General features: G+C 55.9%; 6 protein-coding genes across 6 annotated transcripts; 1 reads left to right on the forward strand and 5 right to left on the reverse strand.

The window, feature by feature from the left end:
- Window positions 1–690: 690 nt before the first annotated feature.
- Window positions 691–1,224, forward strand: J7T54_006518 (Vacuolar protein-sorting-associated protein 25; the record flags this gene model as incomplete). The annotated part of the gene is made up of 1 exon (XM_051502957.1): window positions 691–1,224. One exon carries the CDS (start codon window positions 691–693, stop codon window positions 1,222–1,224), a length of 534 nt encoding a protein of 177 aa, XP_051365329.1.
- Window positions 1,225–1,318: 94 nt separating this feature from the next.
- On the reverse strand, window positions 1,319–5,864 carry J7T54_006519 (BRCT-containing protein-like protein; the record flags this gene model as incomplete). The annotated part of the gene is made up of 5 exons (XM_051502960.1): window positions 1,319–1,951; window positions 2,000–3,817; window positions 3,870–4,004; window positions 4,595–5,561; window positions 5,641–5,864. The coding sequence occupies 5 exons, from the start codon at window positions 5,862–5,864 to the stop codon at window positions 1,319–1,321; spliced, it is 3,777 nt and encodes a 1,258-aa protein (XP_051365330.1).
- Window positions 5,865–7,615: 1,751 nt separating this feature from the next.
- On the reverse strand, window positions 7,616–9,871 carry J7T54_006520 (U2 snRNP-associated SURP motif-containing protein-like protein; the record flags this gene model as incomplete). The annotated part of the gene is made up of 1 exon (XM_051502961.1): window positions 7,616–9,871. The coding sequence occupies one exon, from the start codon at window positions 9,869–9,871 to the stop codon at window positions 7,616–7,618; it is 2,256 nt and encodes a 751-aa protein (XP_051365331.1).
- Window positions 9,872–10,126: 255 nt separating this feature from the next.
- J7T54_006521 (L-pipecolate oxidase-like protein) lies at window positions 10,127–11,536 on the reverse strand (the record flags this gene model as incomplete). Its single annotated transcript, XM_051502962.1, has 1 exon — window positions 10,127–11,536. The coding sequence occupies one exon, from the start codon at window positions 11,534–11,536 to the stop codon at window positions 10,127–10,129; it is 1,410 nt and encodes a 469-aa protein (XP_051365332.1).
- Window positions 11,537–12,331: 795 nt separating this feature from the next.
- On the reverse strand, window positions 12,332–13,244 carry J7T54_006522 (TATA-box-binding protein-like protein; the record flags this gene model as incomplete). Its single annotated transcript, XM_051502963.1, has 4 exons — window positions 12,332–12,348; window positions 12,400–12,814; window positions 12,868–12,955; window positions 13,012–13,244. 4 exons carry the CDS (start codon window positions 13,242–13,244, stop codon window positions 12,332–12,334), a joined length of 753 nt encoding a protein of 250 aa, XP_051365333.1.
- A 2,885-nt stretch (window positions 13,245–16,129) lies between these two features.
- Window positions 16,130–20,842, reverse strand: J7T54_006523 (uncharacterized protein; the record flags this gene model as incomplete). Its single annotated transcript, XM_051502964.1, has 3 exons — window positions 16,130–16,229; window positions 16,285–17,991; window positions 18,888–20,842. 3 exons carry the CDS (start codon window positions 20,840–20,842, stop codon window positions 16,130–16,132), a joined length of 3,762 nt encoding a protein of 1,253 aa, XP_051365334.1.
- Between the last annotated feature and the right edge of the window lie 27 nt (window positions 20,843–20,869).

Genomic DNA, 20,869 nt, shown 5'->3' on the forward strand with positions numbered 1-20,869 from the left:
CCTACACCAGATCCAAACATGCATCTCCTATCTTCCCACGGACGGTTGCGCTGTTAGAGCACTTCCGTGGGTTGAGCGCGAGGCGACCTCGATAAGAGCGAATGGTCTTACACGCCAGCCAATCAGGGCGCTTGATCAAGCCGCGGAGAAAGCAACCTCGACACGTGTGGGGCCAAGTAGAGGCTGTCACCCGTTCATCAGGGCAGCGATTATCGCGATAGATAAGGCGGGCGTGGAGCAAGACGAATCAAAGGAGATGGGTTCGAAATGGGAGTTATGTCGACGCATGTTGCAGATGACTACTCAAGCTTTACGCCTCTGGTGGTCATTGGTCATGCGCTTCTCATGAGCAGAAGACCACAAAATTATCTCAGTTATGCGCCTGTAACTATCTCCACAAGCTCCGACGTGTGCAAAGCATGGGGATTCCATTCAAGAGGAGGACGTTCTAACAGCAGTGCTTTGTCACGATCTCCTGGAGTGATTTTCGCAATACTGGCTTGTTCCAGTCACTGCTTTATACAGTGAGGTAGATAGGGTAACCTAATTGAAAATGAACACCCACCCCCCCCCACCACGCGACGTCCGTCCACGCTGTCCCGACTTCTATCTAGACCAACCCCACGTCATGCTTCAATTCCCTCCTCCCCTCCATCCCCATCACCAACTCCTCACCACTCGCACCTCACAATGTCCGCCGCCATCCAGACAGAAGCAGGGGACACATTCCCCTTCCCCAAGGACTACTCCTTCCCCGCCTTCTTCACCCGCCAGCCCAACCTCCAAACCCACCACGCCCAGCTCGAAAAGTGGTCCGCCCTCGTCCTCGCCTACGCCCACCACCACCGCCTCTTCCGCTTCTCGCCCACCCACCCCGTCTTCCACAACAAGAAGCTCGATAGGCGCTTCGCCGAGGCCGACGTCCGCGAGCTGCTCGAGCACATGCGCAAGGACGGCCGCGCCGAGTGGGTTGGCAACGAGGTCTTTGTCTACTGGCGCAGGCCCGAGGACTGGGCCCGCAAGCTCGAGAAGTGGGTGGAGGACACGGCTCAAAAAGGTCATGTCCTGACCCTCTACGAGATTACAGAGGGCGAGGCCACGCTCGGCACCGACTTTCACGGCATGGACGGCGAGGTGCTTCTCAAAGCGCTAAACCACCTCGTCAAACGCGGACGCGCGCAGATATTCGGTCAGGACGATTCGCTGGGTGTCAAATTCTTCTGAGCGCGTTCGATGCTTCATGTGGGATTGCTACTGGACACATGTATACATGCGGCTACCAAGTACCGCCAAGGCGCTGGCCCTGGCTGGACAAGATTCAATTCAGGTCGTCGGCGTAGTACTTCTCCACCAGGAACTTGCTGTCAAACCGGAGCTCCTGCGCCATGGCCACGTCGAGCAACCACTGGGGCGCCACGATCCTCGGCTCCATGTTGCCCTTCTTGGCCATCTCCCGGAACCGAGGCCACAGCTGTCTCTCGGCCGGGTTGGCCGTGCTGAGCAGATACACTGGCTCCGGCGGCGCGCCGCCATCCTCCTCGGCCGTTGTGGGCTTGATGGTTGTCCCACTGCGTGCTCGGTAGACCAGCCATATCGCCCCGTTGGCTTGCGCAATCCTCTGGTACGTCTCGGGACCGTGGCTTATGCTGTCGGTGCAGTACACGGGCAGGCCCCTGAGGAGCCGGCCTTTGTTCGCCTTGGCGCGGATGACAGACTGATCAAGCCTGACCTTGTGCTCCTTCTCGTACTTGGCGTCCTTGAGAATAAAGTCCTTGGGATCAGGCAAGTTTCCTGTTTCGAGGGCCTCCTCAACGAACGCGCTGTTGATGACAATCGGGCCACGGGCGAGAGCTGTGAGGAATTTGACCGTCCGTAACACGTGGGGCGCGGCGAGGTAGTCGCAAGCCTGGTTCTCCTGGACAATCTGGATACCCATGTCTCGGAGTTTGCGCTGCAACTTGTCAGTATGAAGCAACAGCCTCAAACGGCACGTACTCACCCTATCCTGGTCCTCTTTGATCTGTGACCCAACCCATCGCTGAAAGCCCGTGAGCACAACGCGCATCTCCACTTCTGGCAGCGACGGCCGAGCCTTCTTTGCTGGGCGCTTGCGCTCCTCCTCGTCGTCTGCTCCAGGCTCATGTGATGAACGCTGCTGTTTCTCTTGCTCCTTTGACTTTTCGTACTGATCGGTGGCGCGTTTCCCACCAAACGGCGTGCCCTGCTTCCCTGCGCGCTTCCTCTCCTTTTCATAGAGCGCGATATCAGGGGCAATCGTTTGTAGCTTGTCTCTCGCTTTGGCTTTGGCGCTCCGCCCGCCTGTCGAACCAATTTCTGGCGTCTCGTTCTCCTTCTCCGAGGTGGAAGTAGCCCGTTTCCTACGCACGGGCGTAGCAACATCCTTGGGAGTTTTTGAGGGTCTGATGGTCTTTTCAAGGTCTTCGTTACTAGCACTGCCAGCGGACGGCCCTTCGGCCATGCCCAGTGCGTTGTCTGCGGCATCATCGAGGATCTTGCGCTTTCTCTTTGTGCCAGGGGACATCATGTCCTCTCCCCCCGGGTAGTACAGTTCCCGCAGACAACGCTCATTGATGGGAGTCTGTCCAATAACCTCGCCCAGGTTGGTCCGCGGTGGGAAATGGGTATATTTCGGCACGGTAATGGGTGTCTTCTCGCACTTGGCGTAGCTCTCCTCGATCCAAAGATGGTTCACCACATCGACGCCCCATTCTGGTGCTGCCTTGCATTTGACGCTTGTATTCCGGGCTGTAATAAGATGCGTATTGTCCTGCTTCATCGTCTTGGTAAACTCGGCTCCGCATGCTTTGATGAGGTTCTCGAGATAGAGGCGGGCCTCACCCCCATAGTTGGAGACCGTGATCTTGAGATTTCTGAACCCTTCAACTCCGTCCCTTGGGATCGGATAGTGCATCAGGCGCCGCATAGGCGACGAGTAGTCGTTCCGCACGATCAAGGAATAGAGCCATGACAGATTGCCGACCTCTTTGCATCGTTGCGCCGCCTCAACATAGTTTTTGCCGTCTCTGTACTGTCCGATGTACCAGTCGCAGTCCTTGACGGTCTCCACTACCCGACCGCCTCCGAGGCTGATAATGTCACAAACCGCCTTGAGCAGCCGGGTGGTGATGTTGAGGTCGTCCGAGAGCATGATCTTGCGATCCTGAAACACGGTCAATTGGCGGACAACGTCGGAGTCGGGGGGCAGTGGGAGGTAAGTAGGGTGTGCCTCGACCGCGTTGTCAAGGTTATCCGTCTGAGGAAAGTCAATGTGATCATCCTTGGACTTCTTGAGGATCTCGGGATCAGGCAGGGTATATGGCCCCTCGTCTATTCGTTTCCCCAACTTGAAGCAGTCGTCAAAGTAGTGTGGAAGCACAATCTTGCCCTTCCACCCCCTTCTCAGTGCCGCCTCAATCTTGTGGTGATTCATGGAGAGGGAGCAGATGTGCGTCGTCAGCCGAGAAGCCTCCTTGCTCTCCTGGCCGCCCAACGCCATGGCCGCCCCACAGATGCTTTCCTTGTCCATCGTGGGGAGATCGGCGCATGTGATCATGAAATCGCGGAAGATCATGCGTGGGTCTGGCGAGTAAGGCCGTGGACTGGCTTGCTTTCGGCGCGCCAACGAAGCCGCGATCCATTGTGTGGTGACGACCGGGATCATCATCGCCTGCGACTCCGCGAACTGTGGGAAGTCGACGGTGTTGGAGACAATGTGGGTGCATTGCTCGAGCGGTAGAGAACCATCGGATGTTGAATCGAGAACTGTAGCGCCATTCTCGCGCAGTGGTATGGAAAGCTGGACATGGTAAGCTTGGTTCACGCAGGGGTTTGGGTGCTGCTCTGCCTACCTCGGCCGCCTGTTTAGGTGCTAGCAAAGAACATGTATAGAAGCCGATGGCGCACTCGCTGAACAGGCCCTCGGGTGCGTCGCCCATCGTGACAGCCGTTGTATGCGCTTGTCTTGGTCTGACGACAGTGAGGTCCTATCTCATGAAGAGACTGTCAAGATGGTGTTTGGTGGCGGCAGAATGCGACGAGTCGCGCATGCCACTCGTGTTGACTGACGCGGGTCGGGACGTGGCGCGCGGACGCGCAGGCACGTGACTGTTAGGTACAGCTACGCGCTTAGCAGTCGCCGGACGCCGGACGACGAGGTAGCAGAACTTTGGGCCGTGTACCCCACCGGCACGCGACAAAGCACTTTGAGGCAGCAGCGCCACCACTCTCCACTCCACGTCTCTCAGGCCGTACCAGCACAATTGACACGCACGGAATTCTCTGAGTTGAATTGTTTGGCATATACCAAGACCCGGAAGTCATGTGTGCTCAGCTTGATTACTATATGGAGGCTGAGGATGCAGCTATATTCACGATGCCCCCTTTCACCAATCTCTGAAGGCGAAAGTAGCGTCAATCCCTTCCCCTACTTTCAGGGTGCTGCTGGCGGGGGCTCTGGAGATGCACTCGGCAGATCTATGGGTGACCAGGGCAAAGGCGGCATGCACTGACAGTCCTCGACACAGGCACAGCTCGTGCCATCACCTGCACACGGATCACCAAACGGGTAGCTCACGAAGAAGAAGTCATCTGCGGAGAGCGTTTGCTCCTCGGCGCTCAGAGCGGAGGCGGCGTCGGACGGTGTGTGGGGACCGGTGCCGTTGGTGTCGTTCTGATTTGCTTCGTTCTGGGGTGCGTGGTCGTTGGACTGCACTTCTTGTTGCGGCGGCTGCTGCTGCTGCTGCTGCTGCTCGTTGAGCATGGTGGACCAAGCAGAGCGGACGTATTCCTGGGTGGCCTCGTTGTATGGATGGGCTGCGCATCCGATACAGCTGCAGTCCGAACCGCACGAGCAGTGATGTGATGTTCCCGGGACGCTGGGTGTCGCGTCTTGCTGGTGTGTCTGAGCGACGTTTGAGGTTTGAGGGTATGGGGCTGGCGCGGTACTGGGCTGTGCCGGCATGGTGAAACCGTTCACTGCCATGGGCTGGCCGACGAAGCCATGCGCCATCATCTGCCGCCACTGATCAGGCTGTAGTGGATGCCCGAACGTACCATACTGAGGTGGGTAGGTGAATATCCCCGGGTGCGCAAAGAAGGGATACATGCCATTTGGCATGCCCATGGCCGGCGGGAAAGCAGGCATCATGATGCCCGGGTGACCCATGGGCGTCTGTGGCATTGGTATTGCAGCGGGCGTTTGCGCCGCAGGCGTCGCTTTAGAGGAACAGCAGCCCTTGGTTGATCCTGCTCTGTCTCCGTTGCTCTTGATCCGGGGCGATGAACTCGATGTCGTGGAGGGCGTCGGCGCGGGACTGTCGCTCTCCACTGCCTCCTCCTTCGACCCTCCGCAGCAACTTCCCTTGGCTGCTGGGGCCTTGGACATGGCCGAGCCGTTTGTTGTGGACGGCGTGCCATTCGCAGGTACAGGCATCATCCGTTGAGGATGCACGGTGTAGGCTGCCGAATAGCCATTCGTCTCCAGTCCTGGCATGTCGAAGTATTGCTGCATGGGCAACGCACCCAGAGGTGTCCCAGGCGCACTGGTCATTGGTGTCATCTGTTGTGAACCTCCTGCCGACACAAGGTTGAGCTGACCCGCCGCGTCCATCTTTTCCATACCGCTTGGGTTGAAGTTCCTCACTGCGGCACTCGCCCGTCTCGATTTGGATACTCGATAGCCTCCACCGTTGCCGCTGCTGGTGGGTGATGTGCTCTCCTCCTCGAGCCTGGCCTCTGTCGCTGGCGCGGTTGTTGTCGTCGGCGGCGGCGTCGTGGTGCTCCCCTCCCCACAGCTGCATTTCTGCTTTCTCGGTATCGCGGCTGTGACCTGACTGCACGCACATGGCTTTGAGCTTGGATGCGGGCAAGATGACAGTGGACGACCGGGTTTCCGCACAGGTACCATGAGCCGCTCATTGGCGTGCGTACACTTTGTCGAACGATGGCCGCGGATGCATGGCTCGCTGTGGAGTGTTGGGTCAGTACAGGATAAGCAAATGCGACTAAAGAGCGCAAGGTAGAGGTGAGATTACCAGGCCATCTTTTGCCCGTTGATGAGAGGCATGATCAGATACCGAGGTGAGACAGCGGCGCAGAGTCAAGGTAAGATAGAGTAGAGTAAGCGCCTTTAACTGGAGGTTGGCCACGCAGCGACGCCTGCACCCTGCGAACCCTCTCTCCTCTTCTCACTCTGATTGCAGGAGTTGTTATCACGCTGAGGCTCCCATGTGACTGTCGCTCGCACTCGAGCAGCGGACACAAGTTGACTGGCGCAAGGAACAGATATCACCGCAAGTGGAGATTTCACCAGACTTCCAAAGTCCCCAAGTCGCGGGCTGAAACGGCGGGCGCGGATCGCCTAGCGTTGTCGCAACGGACGGGCGGCGTGAGGAGATGCCGACGATAGGAAAGCCGCGGCGTTGGCTCGGTCAAGGAACAGGATATGACTGATTTTTTTTTCACGGATGATGATGATAATAAAGGGTGAACCAGGCCGGCGCAGATGTGAATGAGAGTGCATCCAACGCCTTGGCGAGTCCGTTAATAAAGTGCCCCACGTTGGCGCAGGTGAGGTCGGATGCAGTCGGCAGTACTTGCATGTGGGATGGGCCCGCCTCATTGCTAACACTCGTGGGGTGCCCCAGGGTGTATTCATGTTAGCGTGCTAGCAGATCACGCGGGAGACTTGGTTTCGCCTCAGGGCTGGATCGCTTCAGACTCAGGCGACGACGGACGACCAATTAATGATCTTTGGTGTTCAGGATAGCATGACCATAACCACAGCTACACCTACGAAAACCCTTCTCAATATATAGTCTACGTGTAGCTGGTGTATACAATGCCGTCACTTTCGCCTCCATGAGTGCTGTCATCGCCTGTGGCGGGACCAAGTGAGCATGGCCATGAGGAGATCTGATTTGCAATCAACAAGCCACATCACAGCGGCAAGGACCACCAGAAACAACAAACCAGCCCTTTTGGCGTCGATCAGACCGCTCGCAAGGATAGGATTCATCAATTTGTTTTGTGGGTGGCTTCCAGAGGAGAGGAGCACCCTGGACACCGTGACCAGGCTGAAGTGGTATTGAGCAAGTTTCTATTGGCCCAAAGCGAGCGCCCTCCCTGACAGGGCCTCTGAGCTGTCTACCACTTGACAACAACATCCGCTAACGTCCGCCGTGTGAGGGGAAGCCTATCCATAGATATTTCCATCTCGTCGTACGGGATCGTGGTGCTTATTTTTTGCTGGCGGTCAATGGGTCTTGGTTCCGTGTAGTTCATGGAGTGAGCCATGTGTGCCCCGGATGCCTTGTGAGCGAACCCCTGAACCTCAGCAGTCGCAACAAATTTGACCATATCCGAAGCACCGCCATGCTGGAGACCGACCGACCGACCGACCACCTCGTGATGGCTCACAGAGTTTTCTATCGCCCCACCAGTACGATAGAGGGGCGGCGTGCGTGTTGCATGATGCTGGATAGGCGCGCTGCACATGTGTGCTCTCGAGCTGACGTTTAGTATGCTCGTGAACCCTGCCGATATGCATCATTGCACTCAGCCAAGCGTGGGATGTTTGCCTCTCAAGCATGATATCTCAGGGCTTTTCGCCTCCAGACCCGTCCGAGTCGGCAAACATGTCCACTGCCCGCATCCTGGGCTTCTTGCGGACACCCTTCTCACCCGTGGGCTGCTCCTGCGGCGGCTGATGGCCACCCACCACCTCGTCCTCCCCTGTTGGCTCGCCCTCGACATCTTCGTCTAGAATCGGCTCACCTTCCACATCGTCTTCATCGATAGGTTCGCCCGCAATGTCATCTTCGTCCATGGGCTCGCCCGCGACATCATCGTCTTCGATAGGCTCGCCAGCGATGTCGTCGTCTGCCGGCATCGATCTTCTGGCGCCATGATCGTCTGTGACTCGCGCGTTCTCTGACGATATCTGGACGGTCTTCCACTTGCCCTTCTTCTCCATCTCGTCGTCTTCCATCTTTTCCTCCACCACTTGTAGACTCGGCGGCTTCGCAAAGGTCTTGACAAACATCTCCTGGCTTTCCACAGGGAACATGCAAGCACCTTCCCAGAGATTCAACACCAGGTTCACACTGCGCTGCCACTTGTCCGCGCGCATACGGCCCCAGCCGTACTTTTCTGCCATGCACCCCAGCCGCTCAAAGACGTTCCTATCCCGTAGGGCAGCCTCGAAGAGCTGTCGGAAGCGCCAGGCGTGGCGCACGCCGCTCGTAGAAGAGGCCGATAGAATGTCGCTCACAACGTAGAGGCCAATGAGGTTGGCAGCACTGTTGTCTGTGACCTCGCCGGGCCCGGTTTCGTCGGCTTTCTCTCTGTTGTCGGCCGGACGGTGTGGATTCGCGGCGGTCAGAGCGAATGGCTTTTCAATGTTGCTGACGATCATGTCCACCACTTCGTCGCAACCACGACTGGCGTGCATGAGCGCGAACGCTGCGACCCGGGCAATGTCGCCTTTCCGAAGCCTTGTGAGACTGGTGGGTAGCCGCGCCAGGAGGTGCGTGAGCTTAGCCTTCTCCAGCGGGTTCAGGAATGTCTGCTCTGCTTCCTTCCCTTCGCCGTCCGTGTCTTCCTCATCATCAGAGCTGTAATCCGAGTCTGATACAAACTCATCCAGCCGAGTCGTGTACTCGAATGGCAGTCGCCTCTCGGGTGTCTTCCATGCATGCCCTCCTTCAAAAAGGGGGACAAAGCGACCTTGAGAGCGCCCGTTCTTGGCATCCGTGATCACCTCCCATAAGCGCCATCGATACCATACCCCACCGGCACTTCTCGCATCCCAAAGCCATGCCCATCGCTCCTCTCTCTGAACCTCGGGACGTGACATGAGTAGTGCCTCGTATTCCGGCCCATGTTCGAGCACTCGCTCTATCACCAGGTTGATGAGCTGCAACGTCCGGACGTCGTTTGGGGGCTTGACAGGGACATGCAGTAGCCCTGCTCGACTGACGCCACCCATTGGCTGGTTGTAGCTTGTGGGTGGTGCAAAGCCCCTTTGGAAGCCAGCTTGTGGTCTCGTGTCGTGCGCGCTCGCGGGTTGCTCGACGTGCTTCGCACCAAACGGTCGGCTATCAGCATTGGAGGTAGCCGTCGCACCACTGCCAGCAACCCCGGCCACTGCCGATGACAGATGCCGATGCAAGGACAGATAATGGCCATATCCCAAGTAGCGATTCTGCAGTGCGCTGACGGTGGCCTCAATCTGTACTCCAGGTGTATCTTGCGACAACGTCACGATGGCGGCCGCGCTCTTCCGTTCAAGGCTTCCGTGTCCGCTCGATGACTGGATCTTCACATCCTCGACCGTGAGGTGGCCCTGTACGAGCGCCTTTATCACGGAAGGCGACGTTCCCGGTGGTAGGTTGGTCAGGCGCAGCGTCGGTCGCGCAATAGCCTTCTCCTCTGCCCTCTCGTCCTCGTCATCCTCGTCGCTACCAGCGAACGCCTTCCTCGTGCCTCGCGCAAAGTCCTGAAATGAGAGCTTCTTGCCAAATCCTCCTGGAGGAGGACCCAGGCTGCCCGGCCCGCTCTTCAAGCCCGAGGCTCCGAAATGTCGCTTGGGCGCGCCACCGCCACCGCGTCCTGGAAGCGCCCCAAACGAGCGCGCGTCCCTGTCCCTGCCTCCAGATACGTTATGATCGTCTCCCTCATCGCGATTGAATGACTTGATAAAGTCTTTGTACACCGCTTCGGTCTCGGCAGCTTCGCGTTGTCGTTTGGCTTCGGCGTCAGCTTTCTGCTTGTCAAAGGCGGATTGCTTGCTCGGTTTCTGGAGCTTGGCGGCGACGTCGGGAAACTCTTTGAGGTCCTTTTCGGATGACATGTTGGACAAATATCACGAGGGTATCATAGTGGTTGATGCGGAAGCTCTATTTCGTTGGAGGGAGCCTCAATGGCATGACAGAGCTTCCCAACAATCGGTGCTGCGCTCCAGGCAGATTTGCATAAGCACATATCCCTCGCTATATGCATAGAGATCATCGAAAGGCATGTGAAATGGCTACCTTCATGTTGTACGAATAGAGCTGCATCAATTGTCCCGGGTGTCTATACTGGATGATGTATCTACTCTAAATATCTAAAGCTTTGCTCTGCCGCCCTTCTTAAACTCCTCTGCCAGGATCATTCCTGGCTCGCCACCACGACTCCCGTCCCACGTCAACAGCCCCTTGTATACACCATTCTCATCGACTCGCCCACACGCATCATTGACCACATCCTTCCAGCGCCACTTGTTGGCAAAGTTCCCGCCTTTGCCCTCCAGCACGTCGACAAGCTTGTCGCCAATGACGGGCAGGAACTTGAAACCATGCCCGCTGTCGCCCGTTACGACGAACAGGTTCTCCCAATTGGGGTGCCAGTCCACCAGCCAGTCCGCGTCGCGCGTGTCCGAGTACCAGCAGATCTTCTGCTTTGCCCAGGGCCGCGTCTCTAGTCCCTTGAGGGGACACATGTTTGTCAACGCCTTGCGGAGGTCGGCGTCTGCTTCGGCGGGGAACCCCTCGCCGCCATGGTCCCGTGCTGTCCTGGGGATCGAGGCTACGATCGGCTTCCTATCGTCCTCTGGCGAAAGGGGCAGAGCATTGGGGCAGACCACAGGGTTGAGGTACCCAAAGCCGTGCCGGGCCACCTTGAGGAGTCTGTGCTTTGCGGGAATCACAAAGTGGCCCGTGGCAAAGTTGATCATGATCGGCTTCGTGTCCATAATCTCCTGCTCCTCTTGCGTGATGTCAATGTACCCGAGGACGTGGCCAGTGGCTTCACAGCGTCCCCTGAGATCGATCAGCGCGCCGGTCCACGCGCCGGCAGCGAGGTAGACAATGTCGCCCCGGAGCACGCGGCCGTCCTGCACCCGTGCGCCGACAACCTTCTTCCCCTCGGTCACCAGCTCCTTCACCTCTGCGTCGACAAACTTGACACGATTCGTCCGGCGAACCTGCTCGTACAGCCAACGCATCCCCGCGGCGTTATCAGCCCAGCCGCTCATCTGATTGACATAGCCCCAGGTGCCGGGGTTTCCATCTGTCCCCACAATCTTCTTCAGGTTCTCTCTGCCTTCGATCGTGCGCACCTTGTTGCTGTGACCTTGTCGCTTTGCGATAGACGCCACATTCTCCCACGAGGCCTTGACATACTCCATGCCCGTCTTCTTGTCCTTTTCGCGCCCGTCAATGTCTTCGGCCATGACCACCATGCCGCTCTCGCTGTATCGGCCCTGCCCACCGACTTTGTCGTCGCCTGGCTGGCGCCATTGCGCTTGCGCCTCGGCGGCAAAAGCTGCGTAGTCCGGGTCCGCATAGTCGGCGCGAATGATCCTGGACGTATCGACGCTCGCTGCGTCCTCGGGCGGAAAAGATGTCCCTCGCGAGTGGTCTACGATTGTAATCGTGGTGTTGGCGAACCGAGGACGTTTGGTCAAAGTCCAGGCCGTCGTCAGGCCCATGAGGCCTGAGCCTACGATAAGAATAGAGTCGGGGGTCTGCTGCATCTTCAATTTCGCACAGCAACAAGGCAACGCATGCAAAAAGACTGTATTTCCTACGTGGAGGTTGTTGAACAAACTTCTTTTGGCCCGATGATCGGACATGCAAGAAATGGTCTGCAGCTTGGCGCCTCAGAAAATGACCATCCCCTCTCCGGCTATGTTCCGAAGTCAGCAAACGTGAAGAGCAGTGCATTCGTACATAGTCAAAGGGTCTAATCACGTTCGGATGCGCCAATATTAAGCATAATATGCAGCTTGATGTATGTGAAGCTGTCGTACTGCCATGCGGATGTGGTACTTTGCATGATTACCATCCATCTGGTGACTGACGACACCAACAGCATCTTCACCAAGCAAGATGCCATCCTCTCCATCGCTCCTTTTTTATGCCTTTGGAGTGAAGCAGCTATAGCAGCTCCGTCCGTGGTCATGTCTCATTCTCAGCTTCCGCACGCCCAACCTTTTCTTTCGAAAAGTGTCAAAATGGGATTTTCAGTGCTGATGAGCTGTATTCGCCATTACCGAAAGCCCAGCAATCTATCATGTGTGTCGTGGGAGTAGTAGTCTTGTTGTTGGCCCAGGCCGATTCGTCGCAAAAAAGAAAAAAGCAGAATCCTTCCCCTCCCCTCCAAACGCCGATGCAATGCCAAGAGAAGAAAAAAGGGTCAAAGTGTACAATCGAAAAGAGAACCTCCGTGCTACTATGGCAACGGAGATTTCAAGGTCGAGAAAGCCATGGTGTTGTGAGAATAAACTCTTGCCACAAGAAGTCGCGAAGGGCGACCCGGTGCGTCTTGCTTAGACTTTGCGGAAATCTAATAGAAAGTTAGCCGCCGTTCCGGCGCCACCCAGTAGAACCAACGTACCTTGCAACACAGGGTAGATCATTTCGAACGCCTGGTATATCTCCTCGCGAACTTTGGCACCCGTGAGCACGATTTTGCCGCTGACGAAGATGAGAAGCACAATCTTCGGCTTGATCATGCGGTAAATAAGACCAGGGAACAACTCAGGTTCGTAAGAACTGAAGTTATGATGGCGGGATGCCAGTCCCTCCAAGCGAATGGGGAACTTGATGTCACACGAGCCGACAATGTTCTGGATCTTGAAGTCTGTGAACTTGGCGTTGAAGCCCAGCTTCTGAATGATACGCGCGTACTTGCGCGACGCCAACTTGGAGTCGTCCTCAGACTTTGCACCAGTGACAACCATCTTGCCGGAAGCGAAGATCAGGGCCGTTGTCTTGGGTTCGCGAATGCGCATGATTACAGCGGCGAAACGCTTGACAACATGTTAGCAATTGTTGCATTGTAAACATGAGCAGCACACAGTACCTTGGGATTGTACTCTGCGTTCCTCGCGTGCAGTGCAATCGTCTTGAGGTCCAAACGGCAATCAAGATTGACAGTGGCCACGATATTTCTTAAAGCGTCGTAAGCCTCACTGAGCAAATCAAGAGTACTCAGTGGTATACATACTGCAAGGTAGGTGTAATGCCACTGGGGCCTTGGTTGGCAGCAGGCGTGGCGGCAGGAGTGGCGGGAGTCACCCCATTTCCGTTCGCAACCTGCTGGCCTTGAGGAACTGGCTTTTGCCCGTTCTCGCCGTTCGGCGCCGTCTCGTTCTGGGCTCCGGGGAAGGAGAGTGAGCCAGGCGCCGTGAACGCCTTAGCCTGCGCGGCGTTCGAGGGGTGCGTCTGTATGCCTTCCATGATGGTGATTGGCAGATCCAGGATATGCTACAGAAGTATCCGTGGAGGCGTTGAGCAGATCTAAATGAGATGCACGGTCAGCCTGTTTTCGCGCTACTAGTGGCAGCGTCGTGCAGACAGACTGCCATCAGCCAGAGCGACTGCACGGCTAATAAGTGCGACGCGAGCAGGATGATTGAAGTGCTGTCCAGGGTGGGGAGGCCACCTACCAGTTTGCGGGAGATAAACAAGTGAATGTCTCCCCTACAACGTGATGCTCGAAGGAAATGGATAGTGATGTGAGTCCGACGGAACCCAGCGCACACAAGTGAGTGGTGAGGTTACCGGGTCGGTAAATCAAGAGGGGTGATGGCGATCGTAGTAGAGGTCGCGTGTGAGATTCGTTTGACGACCTGGATGGATCTCTTGCCAATACCGCTCTCTTCACTTCACAGATTTTCTCACGGGGCTTCGACTACGCAGCGCAACGATTTGATTGTTACGATCGGACTTGTGTAACGTCGAAAATCGGTTGCGATTCAAGTGTTGCGAATTCGGAAAGGGAACGTTTTCAGTTCGCTCGACCCGGTGGTTCGCGATGGGATAAATGCGTCGACACTTTTTTTCTCAAATGAGCGATCGCACACGTATGCCACACGTGGATTGTGAGGCACGGGTGTTTAGTTGGAAGAAAGCCGGTTGACAGAGTCAGGGTGGAAGAGAGCGATCCAATGTGGTGGGGTTGGATGACGTTTCGTGAGTGTGAGTGAGGTAAATGTGGTGGAGAAGGAATAAAGTTGTGCCGAAAGGATACCTGGTTGGGGGGCAGGTACGTGACGGCTAATCGGGACAACAAGGCAGAGCGACCAGACGAAACTGGTGGTCCGGAGGGGGAAGGCCGACTCTTTATAATCGCAGCCTGCACAGGGGCAAACAAAGACACCCTAGGCAACCGCACAGGTTGGGGCGCCGCCTGTGGTGGACGGCGCTGCAGGCTAAGGTCCGCGCTAAAAATTTTACAGCCAATCACACCACGTCTACACAGCAGTTTCGTCGATTTGTTCCCCACCGCAGCCCCTGAAGTAGCGCAGGTGGTTGCAGGATGTTCCCTTGCAACACGTTGCAATTCGCACAAAGTGCGGCACAGAAGGGACTGCCAAAGCCCTCATCGAGCCCTCAACCCACTGCTCCTGCTGCTTGTTCGTCATTGACGGGCCAACCTGGCTGTCAGTGCGACGATCATGACATTGTACGCTTGCGAGGCGATTATTTTCACCCGTGTGCTTATGGTTCTGTCCCAAAATAACACACAAGGACACTGGGCGTTCGACCGGGCCTGAGCCAAGAGGTGCTTGACAGACAATGGAGGTAGAGAGGACAAACTCGAAGAGAAGAAGAGGTAAGTTGGAAGAGAGAATGCGGTGGAGGGGGGAAGAAAGAGTCGAGATTGCAACAAAAGAGCTCCGATGCGGGTTGACAGGGAGGGCGATGACGGGTCTCGGTCCTGACGGGCCTTGTTGGCCTTTTTTGTCGGACGCGCTCACACTGCCACAATCCTGACACGCGGACACCCTCACAACCCCCGACCAACACGAAAAAGTCGCGCCCTGAAACACATAATTTTTGCGCGCTTCAGCAATTGCCTCGTTTCCTTGCATTATGCTGTCGCGTCTTCCTTGCTTAGGTATCATGGTCTACCCATCCCGTCAAGTCCTCTTCATGTGCGCCCGATAAGGTCGTTCAGGAGGTATGCGAAGCGGTCTGTGGTCTTCCCTGCCAACTCATTTCCTACCTGCGCGTCACATTACATTAATGACAAGGTCTAGTCGCCTTGCCGTCCCGCCTGGATAGACTGGCAACACCGACTCCCCAAGACATGTTCTTCACGCGCCACGAGTCCGAACGACAAGTGTCACGGTTCATGGTCCTCTTCACTGACAAATGTCGAACATGCCAGACCAGCTGTGTAATTAGGATCGCACCGGACAAAAGCTTGACACCCTCATCGCTGTGTGAGTCATGAACTTTTTGGCCAACTGGCACGCGTAATTTCATAGCGGCCCCAAGCCTGACCGGTTCCGGCTGCTAGTGGCTGAGATGCATTACGTACCGACACTGGACCCACCACTAGGACATGGAGCCCAGCCGTCACTACGTAAACGGCTGGAGCCAGAGGCTACATGTAGAGCACGGATCCGAGCCGCGGCTCTGAGTTTACCATCATCACAAGCAAGCATGATTCCGGACATTCAGAGGCATAAAAAAAAAGGCGAAAGCACAATAATTAGCCACACTATGTGCGCAGACGATGCGCGTGAATACTTGCCCTCAAGGCCAGACGCTCTGCTCAAGAGTCCTGGGAGAAAATAATGAAGTCGCCGTCCGCATACATCACCGTGTACAAGTACCCGCTGCTTCTTATCAATGTACTGCACTAACAATATCTTCTCGCTCACGCTAGCTTGCGATCCGACTTACACCAATGGGGCAAGCCGAGGCGTGCCTCGAGGATTCAGAATGAGACTCCCCGGAGCCGCAAATGGTCTGTTGGTCTTAAACTCGATGTTGTACAAGTGTTAGACGAGTGTCCTCCACCATGGGAAGGGATAAATCTCACAACACCCTTCCTACAAGATCCTCGTGGTACGGACGAACCTTAGGCCAACTGTGAGACATTGCGCGCTACTGTGACTCGCGAACATGAATGCTATTCATCGCCCTTCGCTGGGCTGTGTTGTCTCTGTTTGATGTTGTGCGTACTCCGTAGACAAACATGCATTCATGCAGCCGTTGATACGAGATGAGAATTCTGGAGTAGCCACCTTGTCATTCCTCTACATGCGATGCCAACCGGATTCTTTACAGATTTCGGGAATACAAACAAAGAACTGGTATGACATGTAGTCCTATGTCATGTAGTACTTGGGTCCCTCCCCGCCCTGTGGCACCTGCCAGTTGATATCCTGGTGCGGCGCCTTGATATCGCACGTCTTGCAGTGAATGCAGCTGTTGGTTGCGTCAGTTTCATGGTCAATCAACCCCAGCAAGGTTGCGGACTTACTTCTGGGCGTTGATCTGGAATCGAACGCCATGCTTCTTGGAGGGATCCTCGACGTATTCGTAGACGCCAGCCGGGCAGAAACGGTTCTCCAACCCTTGATAGGGAGGATATGTCTCGTCCTTGTGCTGGTCCCAGTCCCTGACCTGCAGATGCACGGGTTGGTCCTCCTCATGGTTGGTGCCTGTCCGCGACACGCTGGTCAAGATGTCAAATGTAATCTTGCCGTCGGGCTTTTCGTATTCAATCTTGGGGAACTTATCGGCTGGCTTGGTGGAAGCGTGGTCCGGCGTCTTGTGCTTCAAAGTCCATGGCGTTCTGCCCTTTAGGAGATACGCCTCAAGACCAGAGTACAGGATTCCACCGTAGAGGCCGAGGGGGTTGTGGAATGACGGACGCATGTTGCGGACCTCTTTGAGTTCAGACCAGATGGGCGATTTGCGCAGCTTGTCTTCGTAATCGTACAGGAAGACGGTGCCGTCCTCGCTCTTGCCGATGGCGGTCCAGGCTGCCTCGGCGGCCAACATGCCGGATTTCATGGCATTGTGGGTGCCTTTGACCTTAGGCACGTTGACGAAGCCCGCCGAGTCGCCGATCAAGGCGCCACCGGGGAAGGCCACTTTTGGGATCGATTGGAAGCCGCCCTCAATCAGAGCGCGAGCGCCATATGAGATGCACTTCCCTCCTTCCAGGACATTGCGGAACAGGGGATGCATCTTGAGCTTTTGGAACTCTTGGTACGGTGACATCCACGGATTCTGGTAGTCCAGCGACACGACCAGACCCAGCGACACCAGGTTGTCGCCAAAGTGATACATCCACGAGCCGCCGTACACGTCCTTGGATAGAGGATAGCCCATGGAGTGGACAATCGAGCCCTTTTCAAATTTGGCGGGGTCAACCTCCCATACCTCCTTGATTCCTAAGCCGTATGTCTGATGTTGGCTGTCGCTCCGCAAGTCGAACTTCTTGATAACCTGCTTGCTCAGACTGCCGTGGCAGCCCTCGCCAAACATGGTGACCTTGGCGTGGAACTCCATGCCACGCTCAAAGGTATCCTTGGCTTTGCCGTTCCGTGCAATGCCCAGGTCGTTCGTCGCCACGCCCTTGACGGAGCCATCTGTATCGTAGAGGACCTCAGCCGCCGCAAACCCAGGGTATACTTCGACGCCAATCTCCTCTGCCCTCTCGCCTAGCCATTTGACAAACTGGTTCAAGCTCACAATGTAGTTTCCATGGTTGCTCATCTGGGGGGGTGAAGGGATAGGGATCGCCGACGTCTTGGTCAGGAATCGCATCCTGTCCGTCCCTGCTGGTGTCGCATACTCGAATCGGTTCGGGTTGTCTTCGTCCAGCCAGTCTGGGATCAGTTCGTTGATGCTCGAGGGCTGAATCACAGCGCCTGAGACAATGTGTGCGCCCATGTCGCCCGCCTTCTCCAGCACGAGAACCCTAAAGTCCTCGTTGCCGGCCTCGTTCGCGAGCTGCTTCAGCCGAATGGCCGCACTGAGCCCGGCAGGCCCGCCCCCGACAATGCAGACATCCACCTCATCAGATTCGCGCTCGACCGTGGCGGGGTCAATGCTGTCGTCTTCGACGCTCCGCAGTGTCCTTGTCGTGCAGAAATCTCGGCGGCCGAAATGTCGTGGAATGCCAGCGACGGGTCGAGCGGCCTGTATGTTCCGCCTTGAAGTCGAGATGGTGGCGGATCTGGTGACGGCATTACCAGCACACTTTGTCGCGAAACGCGCAGGTAACGCGCGACTGGTGCGCTGAACACACCTTGAGGGAGCCGACATGATCAATGCCTTCAGAGACTCGGCGAGCGTTCCGTATGAGTGGCAGTCACCAGGTGCACAAGAGGTCAAAGACCAGGCCGGGCTGAATATCAAAGACCGGAGTGCATCATGAAGGCCGGGTGGATGCGGCTTGACAATATCAGGATTTTGATTGGCTCACCACGTTATACTGGGAGTTCACAGCCGAATGTGCATGTGCCCCGGGATTGTATAGCCGACTCCAACCGCTCGCTGCGATCTACCTACCTTAATATCGAAGGCATCATTTCATCGGCAAGTCCAATGGCTGAACGGGCCGTGGGGGATGGTTAGGCAAGCGTCGGCCCAAGGACATCCATCCAGATCTGGCATCGGATATGGCTACAATCGAGGAGTCAATCGCTCAAACGACTTACCCGAGGCTACACATGCAGCACTATCAGCGGAATGCCGGTCGAGATCTACCTACCCTACGCTATGTCCATCAATGAGGGGACCAGGACCACAAGGACTGCACAGGAGAGAGTGACTGACAAACATTGTACACAGATTTTATACGTTATCTTTGCATTTGATCTGTACCATCAGGGGTCACTCGCTCATGGTAACAATGCTTAGCTCAAGTCAAACCCTGCCCCTGAGGAAACCGCATACAGCAGTTTCTCTCGCAACGCCTTCCTCGTCTTGTATCTGGGAAGTTTCAACAAATTCACACAGGTACTCGCACTGGGGAGTCTTGTCTCATCCGTGCCAGCGTCTCTGATGCTGAATCTGGGCACCAATTGCGAGAATCCCAACAGTGGAGCTCTCGGCGTCGAGGTAACGTACTTTAGTACGTCTCGTCGTTGTGCATCCGTAAAGTCTTCCTTGAGTACCTTCCAGAAGAGCGCCACTGTAGGGTGCTCGAGCCCATCGTCGCCGATCTCGTATACGCCACTACAGTACGTGTTCCGGCGCAGATCCTCGACATCAATTTCCGTGGAATCGCCGCCAACAAGACGCTGCAGCTCGACTTGGTTGAACATAGACAACCAATGCGGCTTGATGATCTGGCGAAGTCCGCGTAGGAAAGCAGCGGTCTGCGCTGCACCCTGGGCAACGAGGCGATGGCGTGCCACGTACGAGATGTACAACAAGCGGTTGTCCATGGTAACACTGGTTTGATCTCCGTTGGGGATGAGGTTCCTTGTAACTGTCTGAGTCGCCTCTCCTTTGGGTGTGATTTGGTCTTCGATGGTGAAGTTAGTGTCCAGCTCCGAGAAGTCCCCCGAATAATTTTTGAGACGCATGAGTCCCCTGTAAAGGTCCTCGTCCATGTCTTTCAAGTCATTTACACTCCCCTTGTAAGTGTTCTTTTCCCCTGAGGAAGGCCACTGGAGAAGGAAGAATCCCGCAAAAATGAGGTCGACCAGGATGCCCTCATACAGGCATTTGCCGATAATCCGACCCAGAAACTCATATCGTTGTAGCATCTTCTTGAGCACTTGGGCCTGTGAGTCTGCCGGCAGATCATGCTGCTTCATGCTATGACGCAGAACATCAACAGCCGTGGGGTCTGGATACAATAACCCTTTCTCGTTTGAAACAAACATGTTTCCCCGCTCGAATGCTTCCATAGTCACGCTCGTCAAGAACTCCTTTGTGACGCCACCGCCGTCGATTCCTGGCTCAGGCTCCCCGAACTGGTCGACAAACGTGATTCGAATCAAGTCCTTGAGGCCGTCGGCTATGGGATAAAAGCTTTCAAAAGCGTCCTCAAACAGGCTCCCTCGTCTGATCGAAGCATCGTGCTTAGCCTGGAAGCCTCCGACGTCAAAACCACGAGCGTCTACTTGATGTCTTGAAGCTATGTCATTGCGAATGAATTCGCGGAAGATCTCGACACGGGTGTCGAAAGGAACGACAAAGGGTATGTGTCGTAGGACCTCCAGCTTGGGGCCCGATTCCGCAAGACGATGGTCCCTGGCTTTCCGGCGTCTTTCGAGCCGCATGCGTTCAGCGCGTGCATAAGGGTTTGTGAGCACGCGACTAAGATCTGCCTCCCACGCGGAGTCTTCGTCCTCATCGGAGCTTGCATCTTCGGCAGCTCGACGTTGGTCCTCCATGATCACGGCCGCCCTGAGTTCGCCCGGTGGGAGTTGTGTTGGCATGAGCCAGTGCCCTTGGGGTAAGAATTGCTTCCGAGAATCCCTCTCGTAGAGCATCTTGACCGCTGTTGTCACGAGCGTCCTGAGTTCATCGAGATTTACCACTCCTGCTACCGGCGTGGGAAGGCTTTGACTTGGCCGTGATGACTGCAACCTATGGGCGTGGTAGTGTAGAACGTAGCTGGCGTTTTTTAGGAAGGTGGTCAGCGACAGCAAGTCGTCCAAGCCCAAGCTGCTTTTCCTGACCTGGGATAGTGGCTGCGCGTCTTGAAAAGGTGAGGCTTGGATCTGGCTGAAGAAGTCGTCATCATCGCTAATCCGGAGCACGAATATGTAGAGACCCAGGAACATGAGCAAGGATGTCCAGCTATGTTGATCGTCTTTTGACATGTCCTGGTGAGACAACTGGTGCATGACTGTGAGAGTCTCTGCGCCGTGCTGGACCTCAGTGAAGAGCCGTGTTCCGCTCACCTCTCGCCAAAAATACTTTACAATAGAGGACGAAGGGTCGTTTCGGTTGTGGTCGGGCGTTGACAGTAGCAGACGCATGCGAATGTCATCCGCCTGAGATGGGAAGCTCGAGAGCAAGGTTAGCGTGTAGGCCGCAAATGGTGCGGCAGAGTCCTGCGCGCCCATTGATGACGATGCCTCGGACGATATGTC

This window comes from Emericellopsis cladophorae (assembly GCF_022114955.1).
Source record: "Emericellopsis cladophorae strain MUM 19.33 chromosome Unknown NODE_4_length_1054762_cov_117_872525, whole genome shotgun sequence".
Taxonomy (NCBI): Eukaryota; Fungi; Ascomycota; class Sordariomycetes; order Hypocreales; family Bionectriaceae; genus Emericellopsis; species Emericellopsis cladophorae.